The following is an 18,711-nucleotide window of genomic DNA, read 5'->3' as shown; positions in this document are numbered from 1 at the left end:
TCGTTGGTATACGGAACTGAAGCAGTGATACCAGCAGAAGTTGAAATTCCATCCATTCGGATTGTCGCTGAGGCCGGGATTGATGATGATGAATGGGTCAAAGCCCGACTGGAGCAGTTGAGCTTAATTGATGAAAAAAGATTGGTAGCAGTATGCCATGGCCAGTTATATCAGAAGAGAATGGCAAGAGCATACAATAAGAAGGTGCGCCCTAGGAAATTTGAAGTAGGGCAGCAAGTATTGAAACGGATCCTCCCACATCAGATCGAGGCAAAAGGCAAGTTCGCCCCGAATTGGCAAGGGCCGTATATTGTGACCAGAGTATTATCCAACGACGCTTTACGTCTGACAGATGTCGAAGGAAGATGCATCGACATGGCTATCAATTCTGATGCAGTCAAAAGATATTATGTGTAATTTCTTTTGTTGTTTATTTGTTTGTTTGTACTTGGTGCTTATCGAATAATAAAATGACGGAGACAATTCTTTCTTCTATCCAAACACTTTTAACCTTTGCTTTACCCCTTTGAGCCTTACTTATTCTTTTATACCCCTCCCTTGGAATCATTAATGAAAAAAAATGATGAAAAAAAGGAGGAGAATAATAATAAAAAAAAGGGAAGGTCGCAAGAAAAACAAAGGAATCAAGTGAACTAAGTTCGACCTGATTCCTCAAAGAGGATACATAGGCGCCTCACGGCTCGGTCATAATGTAATAAAAATCAAAAAAAGTCCCCAAGCAAGAAAACTAGGGCAGAAGTTATGTTTTTAAATTTAAAAAAAAAAAACAGTTTGATTCCAAGAGTTGTAATGTTTTACCCATCAAAGTTATTTTGAATTTTATATCCTTTTCTTCTAAGCCCCACATAAAACCCATATTTATGTCCAAAAAAGACCTCCCGATCAGTATCCGAGAGGTGCCAAGACAAGCAAATGAAAGCCGAGAATAACACGCCGGTCCCCGACTAAATAAAGATCATGAGCTGAAAGAATTGATAGCCATAAGAATTCCCAGCAGAGAGAATCTTACCGGCAACACTCCAATCCCTAGCTGAGACAAGCAAAATGAGAGAGTCTTATCGGTGAAAACCTTCACAGGCACCATAAGGCGACGTAAGCTGAGAGAAGCAGAATGAGAGAGTCTTATCGGTGAAAACCTTCACAGGCACCATAAGACGACGTAAGCTGAGACAAGCAAAATGAGAGAGTCTTATCGGTGAAAACCTTCACCGGCACCATAAGGCGACGGGAACTGAGAGAAATGAGAGAGTCTTATTAGTGAAAACCCCGCGAAGGGCACTATGAGGCGACAAGATAGATTGGCAAAAAGGATCCGCATTTTGTGAAGAGGTGGGCACCTATTTATCCCTAGCAAGTGAAGACATCAGAAAGATTGATCGATACAAATAGACTGGGTTGATTAATCCGTAATGCACAACATGATCGTTGGAATCGGTTATACCACCCAGATAAGTTCATTTCTTTTCGTTTCCCCAGCATTTGTTCAGAAAGATTTTCTCTTTTTCTATCTTTTCATTTCTTTGTTTAAAAGACTTTTTCCAGATTTTTTTAGAAAGGTCTTTCAAAGTTTACTACCAGTTGCCAAAATGGTACAATGCAAAATGTGAAGAGGACATGCCAGAGACAAGGCAATAAGACAAAAGACGTTGGTTGCAAGGCCGAATAATATTGGTCTAAAATGGCAAGGAAAGTACGGGGAAAAACCGGAAAAACAACATGTTGAAGAAATTGTGGGCTAAGTTCCAAGAGAATCCCCAGCAGAACTCCGACCGATTATCGACCAAAGTTCCGAGGTAGTCGGACAACACAGAGTGGGAAAGGAAGAAAGGAAAATCCATCTTCAGCAAAATAACCCCCAGCAGGTTTAAGACACAGAACGGGGAAGGGATAAATGGAAAAACCATCCCCAGCAGAATGTTATCCCCAACAAATAACATTATCCCCAACAGGTTTTGAGAATGCCAAATAGGAATAAGGGGAAGGGAACAATCATCCCCATCAGGAGTGATATGACCACTTGCCATATTTTAAAACTAACTAAATTTTCTTTGATTTGAACAGGAAAATAAAGTGTTGATGATGGCCGAAAGACACACCATAAGAAAGATTGCCAGAACTGGGGCAGAAATTTTTCTGCCACAGTTGAAAATTTTCTCGGAGAATCGAGGAAAAAAATTCAAGTTATTATTTACCAATTAGGCGTCCACCTGTATAACAAGGGAATATATTTCATGTCTTTACCATTAGGCGCCCACCTGTATAACAAGGGAATACATTTCATGTCTTTAGCATTAGGCGGCCACCTGTATAACAAGGGAATACATTTCATGTCTTTAGCATTAGGCGCCCACCTGTATAACAAGGGAATACATTTCATGTCTTTACCAATTAGGCGCCCACCTGTATAACAAGGGAATACTTTCATGTCTTTACCAATTAGGCGCCCACCTGTATAACAAGGGAATACTTTCATGTCTTTACCAATTAGGCACTCACATGTATAACAAGAGAATACTTTCATGTCTTTACCATTAGGCACCCACCTGTATAACAAGGGAATACATTTCATGTCTTTAGCATTATGCGCCCACCTGTATAACAAGGGAATACATTTCATGTCTTTACCAATTAGGCGCCCACCTGTATAACAAGGGAATACATTTCATGTCTTTACCAATTAGGCGCCCACCTGTATAACAAGGGAATACTTTCATGTCTTTACCAATTAGGCGCCCACCTGTATAACAAGGGAATACTTTCATGTCTTTACCATTAGGCGCCCACCTGTATAACAAGGGAATACTTTCATGTCTTTACCATTAGGCGCCCACCTGTATAACAAGGGAATACATTTCATGTCTTTAGCATTAGGCGCCCACCTGTATAACAAGGGAATACATTTCATGTCTTTAGCATTAGGCGCCCACCTGTATAACAAGGGAATACATTTCATGTCTTTACCAATTAGGCGCCCACCTGTATAACAAGGGAATACATTTCATGTCTTTACCAATTAGGCGTCCACCTGTATAACAAGGGAATACATTTTATGTCTTTACCAATTAGGCGCCCACCTGTATAACAAGGGAATACTTTTCATGTCTTTAGCAATTAGGCGCCCACCTGTATAATAAGGGAATACTTTTTATGTCTTAGCAATTAGGCGCCCACCTGTATAATGAGGGAATACTTTTCATGTCTTAACATTAGGCGCCCACCTGTATAACGAGTGAATATTTTTCAGTCTTTGCATTTCAGGTCTGCAAATCCGTAACCCACTGAAAGGCAGAAGGTTACAACAAAATATCCACAGCATAATGCAAGAAGCCACATCCTCAAGCGAACAGAACAAAATGAAGCAAACTGGTGTTCAGGAAAGCAAGAGGCAGGTGTCATCAGTTCTCGGAAGAAAGAATCACCGGAATAGATGCAAGCCGACAAGAAAGCAGGGCATCAAGAACAAATGGAAGATAGATGGGATCTTGTAATCCGTAGTCTAGCCTAGCTTCTTGATTTTTCTTTTAAGCACGATATAATAAGGAGATCGGTAAGTAGTAGTAACAGTATGCAGCAGCAGTAACAGCAAATTGTAGTCTCATGGTAGTCCCAGCTACCAAAACTTCCCGAACTACATTGACCTGATTCCTGTTTAGCACAGGATATGTAGGAAACCTCTGAAGCAAAGGTTCGGTCAAATCTTTCAAAAAAAGCTTCACACGGAGTAGTCCAATGGGCAAAAAATCGCTCGTATCCGCTCACTTTATCTTTGCGCGAAAACCCTTCGTGCTTCCGGACAAAGAGGGGTAGCTGTGAGCACGTGATTTTTGCCCTATATGAGAATTACTCCCAAAAATTCAAAATAAAAACAATTTTCCTTTGTGTGCAATGTTTGAATTTTCGTGGCACTTTTGGATAATTATTTATATTTTGTCTGTGCATGTTTATTTGTTAAATTAATAAAAATATAAAAAATATGTCACATTTGCATTTAATATATAATTCTACAATTAGGAGTAATTAAGTTTGTTTTACAAAATGAAAAAATTACAAAAATAGGCATCTTTTGCATTTTTAGCATTTAATGTCCAAATTGTGTGATTTGATTTTATTGATGTTTAATTTTGGGTGATAATTATTATTAGAAGTTAATTAGTATTTTAAGATAATTTTGGTTTTTATAATTTAATTTCATACATTTTAGTTTTATCAATAAGTGAAAGAAAAGAGAACAAAAAATAGACGAAAATCGGATTGGGCCTCTTCTTCAATTTTAAACCACAAGCCCAAGGATACCCAACCTTCCCCTACGACCCGGTCCATTTCAAACCGGGTCGACCCAATCCATAACCCCAAAGACCCAACACCCCTATTTTCCTATCTTTCATTTCAAAAACAAAATCCTAAAAATATTCATTGTTGAAAAAACCCCACTCGCCCCCTCTCTTGCTCTCCTTCTTCAAGCTTCCAAACTACACTCCCATGGATGCACTCCCCATCGCCCCCAAACCAGTGGCATCTTCTACGACCAAGCCACCATCGCCTTTACCAGCCCCGTCGTCCGTCTTCCTTAGCTGAACGACCAGCCATGGACGACCACCCTCGAAGCTCCGCCATGAACGATACCCTTGAGGTCAAGCTCCCATGGCTGCCCCTTGCTGCTTTGTCTTCTCCATGGCGAGCTCAAGCTCGTCCATGGACTGCCCTCCACCACCACCTTTTACGACCACAGCTCGTTGACACGTCCAAACGAGCATCGTCGTCTCCATCGCTGCCACCAGTTGAGCAGCGTTGCTATTGCTGCTTCGTCCAGCTTCTGTTATCGCCAAACACCCCATCATCGAGCAAACAACCCTGCCTCGTTGTCGAATCCATGAACGACGCACCAACAGCCTTCACCATCGCCGGCGACACGCAGTCACGCCTCACGACCAGCTTGTCGTTTCTGCTGCCTGCTACGCCCAGCTCCAGCATCATTGCACCTTAGCATCGAGAGGAAGTTTTGGACAGAATTGTCGCACCATCTCTGTTGATTTTCTTTGATTTCGATTTGAGTTTCGAAGTGATAAAATTCAAATGAGTGGAAGGTGACGAATTAGCGGGTGTTCGTTTGAATGTTCGGGGTTTGGAGAGTTTGTTTCAGTGCTCATTTGTATTATTCTTCAAACATCAAATTGATTGGAGCAGTCGTTCGTCCAGGCATATTCGAGTGATTTTGGTGCGATAATTGTTTCCGGGCAGGTTTGTTTACGTTCGAGTTCATCGTTGTTCCGATCCGGTTAGTTGGTTTAAGTTTCATTTCTGTCCGTATTTTGTTTGATATTCTTGGATCTGAAATCAGTATATGTTTGATTCTTTTCTTGTTCGCTTGTTCGTCATTTCTTGATTATTTCTTCAGTTTGTTTTTATTCATTTTTCTTGTTTAGTTTTAAATACAGAAGTGTATTAGTTTAATCACTTGAATCCTTTATCTTGGTTGTAATGTTATTAGATTTAATTTGAATTTGAGCTCAGTGATTTGAATATATTTGTTTGTTATTGTTGTTGAATCTGAAAATAGGTTTGTTGTTAAAAAATATTGTTCAGTCAAAATAATTCCAGTTTTCTTTGTTGTTCATCATATAGTTTGAGTTTGTTCATAAAATTTGATTAGGAATTGGTTATAGCTGCTATATTTTGGTTAGAATTGATTAGGTGAATTGGTTATAGCTGACGGGGTAGATTGGTAAATTGCAGTATTTTCAGGGTTAAAATGGTAATTTCAGTAAGGTCAGAGGGGTATTTTTGGAATTAAAATTCTGAACAATTATTTATTTTGAGTGCTCTTTCCATTAAGATTAAATAATATTTTAATAATATTAAAATAGTACATGGTGGGGGACAAGACATAATGTAGTGGAGGAATAATATAATTGTTTAATGTAGGCATGAAAGACAAGATATAATGAGGGATAATGTATTTGTTTAATGTAGTGGGGGACAAAACATTAGGTAGTGGGATTAAAAGGGGATGAGTGAAAGATAGTGAGTTTTAATTTTAAAAAATGCTGAAAGTTGGTAATAAATAGCGGGGACTTGGACAGAATTAAAAAAAAGGGGCTGAATATTGAAGAGAGAGAAAAATTCCGAAAATATTAAGACTTCCAAAAATACAAATAAAAACATTCTGGAAATTAAAAGAGAGAGTAGTATACACCTGATATACAATCTAAATATTCTGATATACGGATTCAGAAATTAAGGGTTGAACATTAATTAGTCTTTCAAATCTAAAAAAGATTCTCTTAGCTTCTGTCCGTTGATTATTGTCGGTGTTTCTGGATTTTTATCTTGATTTTAAAATCTGTCACTGGTTTCTCGTTGCTGGTTGTTACTGGTTGCTGGGTGTTGCTGTTGTTGTATGCTACTGAATTTCTGCTGATCTCCCTTTTCTTTTGCTTCCAATATCAGGTACACAACTGACACGCTGGTTACTGTAAACTGAAACATGAAGCATGAATACGAAATGAAGAGTTGAAGTTCTGAATTTATTTTAATTATATTCTGAATTTTATTTGTATATATAAATTATTTAGCTTACTCTAATCAGAATCATGTAGCTGTTTAATATATATAGTGGAATATCTGACGATAGTCTAACGGACGAACTATCTATGTATTGCCTAAATAAATAAATGGTGTAGTAACTCTGTCTAGTTAATTCGTTATTGTTGGATGATTATCATGTCTCAAAAAGCATGTTAGCTGATTTAGACTATTCTTAAACATTCAACAGTTAGTTCATTAAACGAATAGACCATTTCGGAACTTGTAGGAATATTGTTTAGTTAAATACTATTGGTCAATTTCAGCATGTAAATGTTCTAGGATTAAAATTAGATTGCCAAGTTTTTTTTTAATTTGACAAACTATGAACATGCCTAGTATAATGTAACTAGGTAGTAACATGTGAATAAGATGACCCAGGTCCAGTTTTATGCCATACACGTTGGGCCTGGGCCCACATTGGCAACGGACTGCCCTGATTGCATCATTTTCAGATTTTATGAATCATATTCGAAACCTAAATATAACAACTCAAGCATGTAAATAAATTAAGACATTTTCTCTTTCATTTTGTAGAGACAAAATTTAATAGAGAAAAGTGTAGGCATTTTAGGATTGTCCTTTTAAAATAAATGAGATGAGCCTCGCCCAATAAAACGCACAAATTGCGGGGCCCTCAATAAATGTTTAATTGAATACTTAGATTTCGAGATGGGCCGTTTAGCAAATTTCACGGCCTTCTCCAAAGTAATAAAGCGTTAGATTCTTTAGGCACGGTTTTAATAATACTACATCCCTAAACTCGGGTGCGCATTTATGCGACCCAAATCCAAATCTCAACGGAGTCAAAACGTGTCAACAACCATGGGTGCATTGATTGTGATGTGGTTCGAAACGCATTTTCACGACGTTGCAATTCTAAAAATAATAATAATAAAAGTGGTTTAAAGTTGATAAAAGCACATAAACTATAATATGTATTAAAATCAGATATCTAGCCATTACAACAGTTTAAGCGACCGTGCTAGAACCACGGGATTCAGGGGTGCCTAACACCTTCCCTCGGGTCAACAGAATTCCTTACTTAGAATTTCTGGTTCGCAGACTTCATTTGGAAAGTCGAATATTTTCCTCGATTCGGGATTCAATCGGTGACTTGGGACACCATAAATCTCCCAAGTGGCGACTCTGAAATAAATAAATAAATCCCGATTCGATTGTCCTTTAATTGGAAAAAACTCCCTTCCGTGCCCCTTCGCGGGCGGCGCGGGCGAAAAGGAGGTGTGACACTAAGTTTTGAGGAAGGTGAGGTATACTCCCTGAAATGTTCCATCTCTTCGTGCTAAAAAAAAGAAAAAGAAAAGAGGGGTCATCAAAGTCCGAATCAAGAATATTAGAATGGGTACAAAGGTCTAAATGGATGAAATGCTCTCCAAGAATCAGGCCATTTTGAGAGTAATCTCTCCAAAAATTGGGCCACATTGAGAGTAATCACTCCAAGAATTAGGCCACATTGAGAGTAATCTCTCCAAGAATCGGGCAATTTTGAGAGTAATCTCTTCAAAAATTGGGCCACATTGTGAGTAATCTTTCCAAGAATCGGGCCATTTTGAGAGTAATCTCTCCAAGAATCGGGCCACGTTGAGAGTAATCTCTCCAAGAATTGGGCCACATTGAGAGTAATCTCTCCAAGAATCGGGCGATTTTGAGAGTAATCTCTCCAAGAATTGGGCCACATTGAGAGTAATCTCTTCAAGAATCGGGCAAGGATGCATACTCATCCCCTCACACCCCAAGATTATCTTCTTCATGCGTGGATCATCTTGTTAAACAAGAACATATCTTTCTCGCTTGACCTACAAAGAAGAAAAAAAGGGAAAATAAAACAAGAAAAACACGAGAAAAAAAAGAAGAAATTACCTTCGCGTTAATGGCTCCAATCGTCAAAGAAACGAATTCAAGGGCAGCTTAAAGATGCTGAAAGCTGATTGACGCTCAAATACATGAGAATGTGACTATTTATAGATTTCTCGAGGCAGCACATTAAATGGCTTTGCCGATGTGGGATGACTGCCATGATCAATTCCAACAAGGAATTAAATTGCCCGAATTAGTCTCCTAATCGAAGATGGTTACTGTGTGTCGGCGTGTACCCACATGCAAGTTCAAAAAGGCATTCCCAATAAAGTAAGAAAACGTATCTTAGCAAGTCTAAGTGGAAAGGAATATCATCTTTGTCCAAAACTTAAAGTGAATATATAATTGCTTTATTAATGCAGTTGAATGAAGAAAGAAAATTATTTCTTACACCAGAATTTTGAATTGCAAAGAAAGAGAGTCATGTGCAAATCTTTTGAAATCAATAAGCACAGCGGGCCATTTCATGTAAATTGTGGTATGACGTACTACTTCCAAAATAATAGCAAATAAAGCTATTATTCTTTTTCTTAATTTGACAAAGAGTCGTTTTAAGCTACAAGTTGAAAGGGATATACATGAATTAACCCGACAAAGCGCTTGTAAGAAGGATGATACAAATTGTTCTTGTAAATACTTTCAAGTCTAGTGTTTAAAGTTTATACCTTGACAAGTCTTGAAGTAGGAGGCATTTGTGAGCATATAAATTTTGTTGAAATTAAATTCACTAAATAATTTGGACTATATTTTAAATTCAAGATATATTGGTCCAAATAAATATTATGGGCTAATATAATTGAATTAATTATTTAAGTCCAATAAATATTGACTGGGCTAGCCCATTTAATTGGGCTACAAATGATGAGCCCATCTCAGCCTAAGAAGTCATCTTCCTAGAGGCCCAATGCCACACGTCAAATGACGTGGCACGCCAAGTCAAACGAAAGAGCCAATAGGATCGTGCCATGTGTCAAAATGACAAGGCATGTCCCGTCACACTAAAAGGCCAATGAAATCACGCCACGTATGCAAGTGACATGTTCTAGCCAATCAAATGCGGCCATGTCACATTTCAATTTGATTGGTCGGAAAGAGTTTGTTCTTATCACAACTTCTCCTTTCCACAACTATAAATATGGGCCTTCATAACTCAGAAAAGACACCGAAGTTATAACAAGAAGCAAGATAGAGCTCGTGGATCAAACGCCGCAAATTTCTCTACAAGTTTCAAGCTTCAAGCAATCAAGTTCAAGTTCAAGAAATCAGGTTCAAGCTCAAGAACGAAGAACAATTCAAGTATTCAAGATCAAGAACGAAGTCAAATCAAATACAAGGCGTTCAAGATCAAGGCTACTTGTTTGTGATAAAATTCGTGGCAACAATCAAAGTGTTCGTGACAGATAAATCAAATTACAATTCATGATCAAGCTCAAAGGCCCTTGAATTTATACTAGAAAAGTAGAATAAGAGGAATCATAGAGATTGTAACACTCAAATATTTGAAATAAAATACTACGATTGTTGCGATATTTTTCGGTCTTGATTTTATTTTCTCGACGCAAATTTATTGTCTACAACATCATCCAAATATTAATGCTTCAAAGTGTATTTTTACAGTAATATCCAAAAGATCCATAGTTGATCCTATAAAATAATCACTAATTCACACTTGGACGATCATCATTGTTACTTTCATCTAAAGATCTTCTTGGTTCAACTGTTGATGGTGCATCACTTTCTACATCTGGTGCCTGAAAAAAAGGAAGAAAAAATATAGTCAATAAGCAAATAACTAAAATTTTAACAGGTGAGCTGAAGTAGTAGGACTGGATATACAAAAATCACATTGAAATTAATGAGTTTAATCACCAAAAAGGTAACTACACGGCTTAGGAAACCACTTTATGTTAAAAAAGTACCATAAGAAAAGCAAATAACTAAAAGTTTAGTGTAGCAAGAGAACTTATACCTGTGGAGGAGTGGAAAATAAGTGAGCAAACTCCTCGGGATATTTCCTATATTCCTTTCATATAAGCTAATTAGTGCATTTAATTTTGATTTCACATCTGTCATCTCTTGCTGCCACTCCGGAGTTGGAGCGGTACTGCTAGATGAACCCATATAACCATGAGGTATCTCGCAGATGTCTGTTTGAATACTACAGTTGGAACTATACCCAAGCCTAAACCTCGAACACGGCCGGGGTGCTCGGGACCGAATACTATGCCAAGTGCATCATTTGGTGAAGATTCATCAAGACTTTCTGCTCTTTGACTTCGAATTTCTTCAATTCTTTCCTACAAAATTTGAAGAAGCATAAACTGAGCAATATGAAGGTGCTTGGAACTTGGAAATGACAAGAATTGTACATTAAACTGCTAGCTAAAACATGAATCAAACCATCAACAGATCCATAACACCACATCCCAAAATGAAATGCAAATTACACCATATGGTCTAGCCAAAATTTCCGTAGAAGCAGCAGATCTCATTTAATGCTAATATGCTAACATAACAAAGCTAATCTGCTTTATAACAGATTTGTTAAAGCTATAGTGATGAGCAGTTGATTGCAAAGAAAATAATCATTTGAGCTTGTCTATAAAAGCTACTTCTGTTGTACTAGTTCAGAGTAATTTCTTCTATATTAATGCTTATTAAGAGAATGGTAAGCAGGGGCGGCCCGTCGAATTTTGTGGCCTAAAGCCAAACTTTATGAGGGACCTTAATTTTTTTTTAAATTTATTTATTTATTTATTTGAAGTCTATTTTTCTAGTTTTTCTTATATACAAAGTTATTTATAATTTTCTTATAATTAATAACTCCTATTAAGTATTTCTCAATTGACAATATAACTAATCTACTTAATCTTTCTTGAGACATTGTTGATCTTTCGTAAGATTTTATCAATTTTAATTTTAAACACTTCTTTCCATTGAAGCACCGATAATATGAGTTATTAACATTATTCCATAAGCAATATAGGCATTTGGAAAAGAATCAAATCTTTTTATTTAATGTGTATCAATTAAACTGTTATCTTCTAATTGTACTATTTTTCTTAATACTTTTAATTCAGAAAATAGATCTAAACCATCAATATATAATTGATTATTATGTTTTAAGGAATATTCAAGATTAAGACAATATATTTTTAAATTTTTATCATCTAGTGATTTTAGTTTTTACCGCTAAATAGAAAACCAAAAATATTTTCATATGCTTCGAATTGCTCAAATCTATTTTGATGTGAAGAAATAACCTTGTCTACTATGTATAAAAGTAATCTATGGGCAACATAGGAGGCATCTTTTTTTTTTTTCTCGGGGAATATTTAGAATTTCCACTGGTTAGCTTTTAATTTGCTCCATCAAATGAAATGTGAATAACCCGTCCTCTAAAGAACTCTTCGAAAGATTTTGAGATTTCATTATCAACACTCTCATCAAATTGTTACTTCCTATATATCACACATTTCTTACGAAATTTGGGTTCGATATTCATTTCAAGTGCAAGTTTCCTTGTCAAAAATCTTATAGCAATTACAAATCGAACTTTTTCTTGGTGCAAGTTTTCTTGGTGCAAGTTTTCTTCTCTATATTTGTGGTGCAAGCTTTCTTGGTGCAAGTTTTCTTCTCTATATTTGTTAAAGAAAGAAATCGAACTTTTTCACTTCACAAAACTTTTTGTTAAACTTATACATAATCAATTAGGTGTAACAAAAAAGGGGCCCTCATAAATACGGGGCCTAAAGCAGTTGCTTTACTTGCTTTATGGAAGGGCCATGGTAAGGCTTGGCTGCTGGTTTTGTGCGACTCAAACACCTGATTATTATTTCCAACATCCAACTTCTGATAGTTAAGCAAAGTATTGGCTTTTGAACAGTTCTTCAGATGTTTGCTGGTCGAAACACAACCAGGTTACTGGAACCAAGCACGTTTCAAAACCAATGTAATGATCAGACATGTTATATTCATCAAGTATATGCCCCAACGCTAAAATAGAATTTTTAAACCAAGCACGTTTCAAACCCGAGACTAGACAAGCAGTACCAATCTAAAAGTAAAATATAATTTCACAGCAGAAGGCACCAAAAATGTTACTTACCCCAATCACCAAAGCCTCATCAGTTACATAACTCCCATCTTTCCTTTTATGAGTCTCAGTCCACATTTTGCTTCGATCAAAAGCTTTTTCCATCGCCTTCTGAAAATTTTAAAATGAATAATGTTAGTAATTAATTGAGAACATATATCTTATCTAAGTTAAGCGCTTAAACTACCATTGCAGCCCTTCTTCTAGCCAAACTCATAGCACCACAAGTATGAGGAAGTTGGTTTTTTTGAATTTCTGCATTCTTCCTGCAACGCTCCTACAAATTAAATAGGTAAAATTCTATTATATAAGACCAAAATAAGCAAAAGCAGAAGCAGGAGAAGTAGTAGAGAAGAAGCAGCAGAAACAGAAGAAGCAACAGAAGTAGATACAGTAGCAGAAGCATCAGCAGAAGCAAAAGAAGATAGCAGGAAAGAAGACTGCCAGTACTTTGTATACCCTCTATACATTGTCAGGAGTGGAGAGAATTAAAGTGGGGTAAATATATGAAAGAGAACAGAGTATACTCCTTAAATGCAAAAACAAACAAGAAGTACCTACTTACATGCTCTATATGCACACATACACATATATTACCAGAGACAAACAGTCTCACACACAATATTTGAATGAAAAGATACCTAAAAAAGCAGAGTGGATACCACTCCCAACAAATTTGGGATTCATGCTACACAAAATTGGTTGATGTGAAACGAGAAGATTCTCAATCAGGCCATATAGGTATACCAAGCCAAGATACAGGTCAGGGAATTTTCCATGCTCATTTATTAGCACAGAAAAGAAAGAACTAGAAGTATCATCAGAGCTCCTTTCATGTTTCCCCACAAATATTTTTTTAAACATCCACCAGTTCCTCAATAGCTCCCAAGGAAGAATCTCAAAGCCAAGGCAACAAAGAACCCATAAGATATGAACAAGGAAGCAATAGATGTATGGACATAAACAAAGTTACAGACAGACCCCATTGCTGCTTATTTTATAAAAATAAAATCTTATTATCTCCTTCCTTTACTTTTATATCCTTGCTTTTACCTCGTATTAGCAAATAGTACGAGACTGAAAGAAGACACGATATCAGTGCAATTTAGTCATTCAACACTCCATCTAAATTTGTTCAAATTTATTTTTCATCTCTTCTGGTTCTTAATTTGTAATTTTTTCTAGGCTGATTTTTTGTGTTGTCAACAGTCCAAACTTCACAGAAAATTTTCGTGACAAACATCGCTCTTATGATTGTGATTTTAAAAGGGAAAGGAATATGACCAATAAAGCAGACGAGATTGTCAATGACCAACCATAACATCAACAGGGCATTAAAGAAAGGCTCTTTCTTTGACAGTACCAGACACTGAGAAATCATTGGCATGCAGATGGGAGGCAACCAGTTAGAAACTACCCATTGCTATGCTGCCTCATTCACAATCTTGAGCGTTTTACTTATTCTTGGTTGAGGACATAAGAAGTAGGCTCAGTCTGTCACAAACTCGGGTAAGGGAAGGGACACCGCCATGGTTGCAAACCAGAATAGCATAAAACAACAACAACAACAACAACAACCACCCTAATTATAATGTAGTTGGGTGAGCTAAATGAATCCCAATCAACTCCATTAGGATCTATTTCGTCCCTGTTTAACCAAAAATCTAAGTCTTTGGTCAAAGCTAAAAAGAAATTCGGGTTATTGATAATCAGGAGACGAAAATAAAATATTTTTGAGAATGATGGTAAAGTAGTAAATAGTTTTGTATTTCAGTAAGATCCCAATAGTATTTCGTATCCTTACATATGGTGAGTTCTTCTCCTTTTATAGTTAATTCTAGGAGAAGATGTAATGTCTTTGTCTTAATGAGACAATTATGAGCAATAAATGACATTAAAAGAAACGTTACACAATCATTTCTTTTTAAATCAAATATTCTAACGTATTTGATATTTAATACTGTATTTAGACTCTTTTACGTCATCAGATTCGTATCTTCAACTTCTTCCGATCTTCGGTCTTTAAATGACTTGGATAGGTACGAGACTCGTACCTATTTTAGTAACGGTCCGCACCTATGTTGCTTTCTTTTTCCCTTATCTGTTGTCGCCCGTGCCTCTTGGCTATTTATTGTGTTTTGACCGTTTGACCAGTCCACGTGTCATGCAACGTCACCTACAATGTAAATTCAGTTTTTTCCCAATACAGATAGTCCCCCCACTTTCCATTTATTTATCAAGTAAATAATTGGGAAGTGGATCTTCATAAAAAGGGAATTTTTGCCGTAATTAATATTATGACAAATACTGACGCTTCAATTGTCCCTTCCATTTAATGCTTTACATACGTGTCACCTTCTGATTGGTTCTGCAATTCTACACCCTTTTTTCGAGACTTCTTCATTCACACTATTCACGAAATGATAGTTGCCTTTATTATAAGCTTTTCATCATTGCACTTCTAAGTTTGACGGTTGTCATTATAAGCATTTTTAATCCTCTTTCGTTTACCTTCCTCTTCATAGATCTTCAACAAGCAATTTCTTACTTACTTGTATTTTCTCTCCCCTTTAGTACATCCTTCTTCAACAATGTCATCTCCAAACCCTAACCCTAGAAAAGTTCCAATTCTCGATCACTTCCCCAATGCCCCCACAAGACATAGGAGAGGCAGAGGAGGTAGGCTTCGGAGCTTGGGCCTAGGGTCCGCTCGTGATGGTTTATCTGGTCCTGCTTCTTCTTCTCCTAGTATCGGGAGTTCTATTCCGAAGACCCCTTCTTCTAAAGGTAAAGAAATCCTTGATTCTTCTCAAGAACCTTTAGTCGATGAAATTGTTCCCAGTGATTTGTCTTTTGGGAGTGATAGAACGTCTCTTCAAAAGCAAATTGTAAATTTAGAAAAAGCTGACACTTATCCTTCATTAGTAACCGAGCTTACAATTCCTACCATCAGAAGGGATAACTGGAGCAATAGTCTTCAAATGTCAATTCCTTCTCCAAATCAAAGAATTTCTTCCTTTAGAAATGGTTACTCTTTTGTTTATACTTACCCATTTACTTTGGGTTTTAATCCTCCGGTTGACCCAGTCATTATTGACTTTTGCCGTTTCTTTAAAATCTATTTGGCCCAAGTCGGTCCCCTAGTGTGGAGAGCAGTGGCTTGTCTGAGATACTTATCTGCCAAAGCCAATGTCAACTTCACCCTTTCTCACCTTATTCATTTATACCATCCCAATTTAATGCGCCATGAGGTTTTTACCTTAACTGCAAGAAGTAAAAAGGTTTTGGTAAGCCCTGAAGATGACAGGGATCATGGATGGTACACCCGTTACGTTGCTGTACGTACGGTGGACTTGCTTGGTGAAACAAATATTCCCTTCCCTGAGAAGTGGAATTTTGCACGTAAGTTTCCTTTTATTTACCGCACCTATTTTTGAGAATTCTGATTCTTTTTCTAACTTCGTCTCTTTTTGGTTTTTTGTAGCAACCATGGGAGATGTGGAACTTATTCCTGACTTCCGTGGTTGGGTAGATTCAATTTTGAAGATTGCTCCTAAGGATCAAAGAACTTGGAAATCAATTTCTTCTTTACATGGCTGGAAGGTGAAAACACATGGTATGTTCCTTTTTACAAGTTTTTTTCTTTTCACATGTTAAGCACCTTTTTCTCAATGTTGATTATGTATCCTTCTTTTAATCAGGATTTGGTGTTAGAGGAATGACAGCTGAAGTAGCTATGGCCATTCGCATGTCTGCTAATGCTGCACTTGATTTGAACAAGGCTCGAGCTTCGCTTCCCAAAAGGAAAGCTATAGGAGAAGGGCGATAACTCATGAGACGACGGGTCGGGTCGTCACACCTTAGCAGTAGTAAAACTTTGAATTCTATTGTACTCATCTGGACCAAGTCCACACACAAATCATTTCTTGGCCTTAGCATTCTTTTCCCACTTCTTCAAGTCCTCAGCATTGTAGTCAGCTCTAGTTTTGGCACATCCACTCCTTCAACATTCTTCTTCATGGTAGCCAATGGACCATCAGTAACAATGTCCCATAGTTCATAATCCTCTTCGATGATGTGATCTCTCATCCTGTTTTTCCACCAGGAGTAGTACTGGCCATTGAAGAGTGAGGGCCTAGCAGTGGATTGTCCTTTCCAGTTTTCAGGTGGTGCACTCATCTTGATATATTCCTAAGGTGTTAGCCTCTTCAAGGATAACCTTCTCTGATACCAATTGATATTTTATACTTCAATACCACACAAGAGGAGGGGGGGGGGTGATTTGTGTGGTGTCCAATTTTTCGCTTAACCTGATTATAGAAGGACATGGTTCTTCTATGTGTTCCAATTACTACTGTTACAGAATAATAAGTACATAAAATAAAGAACATAATGATTTTACGTGGAAAATACCTGGCTCAAAAGGTGAAAAAACCACGACCTACTTTCTAGTAGGATTTTTCCAAACTCTTCACTAAAATCACTGAACCAAAAACTGCATTTACAAAAACTCTTTTGTAAACCTAGGACTAACTCTAATCTCATTGTAACACATAACCTCAACTATTGCGACAACTTCAAGTTAACTCTAACTTGAAAACTCTGAGTATCTAATACAATTGCTTCTAGATAAAGCTGAAAGATACAATATGAAAACACCTACTACAATTAAACTAGAATAAAAGACAGATACTTGGAACTGGTTCTTCTATTTGGTTCAAGTAGCTTCAGGTTTGCACGCTTGAATCATATACAAATTGCTTGCAAAATTGCCTTGCTAGCTATTTCGTTCTCAATTCACGTTTAACTTCTGCTTATGTGCGTTTCCTATAGAAGAGAACAACATTGATATTTATAGAATTAGTAAATAGGGATTGACTAGACTTCTGATGCTACTCTTCCTTGGTGGAAGAGTTCTAGTTGATCTCAACCTCTAACTCCATCCTTTTATTAATCCGTGTTCTTTTTGAGTAAGGAGTCATTCTCCTTATCCAATATGCAACTTTTTCGATCAGGTTCAGGAGATATGACTTCTTTCAAGATAAGTTTATCTCCTTCACGTGCATCTCGCATGCTTAAGTCTGTCCATATCTGTGCTCTACTAGGATGGACCTGGTTCATGTCTGAGTTCCTTTGTCACTCTTCAAAACTAACCTTTACTTGGGCCAACAAGACAAGGGAGAGAGACCAGAGAGGGGAAGTTTCTAACAATATTCACCATGCCTATACTATTGTTACACTATCCTATTTAACCAATTCGCTTAATTGATTTCGGTGCTTGGGCCCATCAACCCGGATCCCACACAAAGTTTGCTAGTTTCTTAAACCCGTTCTTCATCATACTATTTTTATTCATAACAAAAGAAAACAGAAATCCAAGAATCCTAAAACTAAAGGAAACAAAACCAAAGGAAAAAAAATGTCCTAAGCAGTGTAAATTCTAAAGAATTCTAAATCTAAAAGGAAGCACGCAACAGTTTTTGATTTTTGGCAAAAAAAATAATAATTAATGATTACAATTACAAGTATATCTAACATATAATGTATTTACGAAGGGTAAAAAAGACGAACAACATTTCGATAGGGCCTTCGTGCTTTTAATATAATATAGATAGATAAATAGATAAATAGATAATACTTTGTGACTAAACTTGAGATATTTTGTCAAATTACGTCATAAGATTATATCCTATACATAATAAGTAGCAAGTAAACGTAAACTCATGTCTACAATCTACATGTAGTTTAGAAATGATTGGAAACTTTTATTCAATTTGAGGTTTACATATAGTAACAGTAAGTTATTTCGAACTTTTTGGATGATTTTGGTGTAATGCTTTTATTTTATTTTCTTTTATTTTACCTAGAGAAATGATCATGAAGCAGAAATTGTGGGATTATTCAATTCAATCAGCATCTCCTTACATATATTTTTGGTAAAATCTAGAAATGGATAATTGCTCTAATTTTACATTTTTTAATTGATTTTGAACTTGTTTACTGACTTTATTCAAGTACACCCTTCTAAGCTTCGATACAGGGTTAATTTCACTGATGGTTATTCAACTACCTTTCAATTTCACTAAAGCCACTCAATTATATTTTGTCACTTAAAAGTAATTAAACTTTATCAT

General features: G+C 36.6%; 1 protein-coding gene across 1 annotated transcript; it reads right to left on the bottom strand.

The window, feature by feature from the left end:
* Positions 1-10,068: 10,068 nt before the first annotated feature.
* LOC104212225 (uncharacterized) lies at positions 10,069-13,305 on the bottom strand. The gene is made up of 5 exons (XM_009761441.2): positions 13,219-13,305; positions 12,765-12,854; positions 12,590-12,688; positions 10,451-10,778; positions 10,069-10,232 (listed from the first exon to the last, which is right to left on the bottom strand). Exons 2-4 carry the CDS (start codon positions 12,792-12,794, stop codon positions 10,551-10,553), a joined length of 357 nt encoding a protein of 118 aa, XP_009759743.1. The 5' UTR covers positions 12,795-12,854; positions 13,219-13,305; the 3' UTR covers positions 10,069-10,232; positions 10,451-10,550.
* Positions 13,306-18,711: the final 5,406 nt, after the last annotated feature.

The sequence above is a fragment of the Nicotiana sylvestris genome, chromosome 10, assembly GCF_000393655.2.
Source record: "Nicotiana sylvestris chromosome 10, ASM39365v2, whole genome shotgun sequence".
Taxonomy (NCBI): domain Eukaryota; kingdom Viridiplantae; phylum Streptophyta; class Magnoliopsida; order Solanales; family Solanaceae; genus Nicotiana; species Nicotiana sylvestris.
Note: the sequence above shows the minus strand (reverse complement) of the source record. Positions and strands in the feature narration are given on the sequence as shown.

Bases quoted from the DNA above. Each gene is read 5' to 3' on its own strand.
- LOC104212225 (XM_009761441.2), bottom strand. From the start codon at position 12,794: ATGAGTTTGGCTAGAAGAAGGGCTGCAATG. The intron at 12,689-12,764 runs GTAGTTTAAGCG...TAAAATTTTCAG, and splicing joins CTAGAAGAAGGGCTGCAATG to AAGGCGATGGAAAAAGCTTT. The intron at 10,779-12,589 runs GTAAGTAACATT...CAAATTTTGTAG, and splicing joins ATGAGGCTTTGGTGATTGGG to GAAAGAATTGAAGAAATTCG.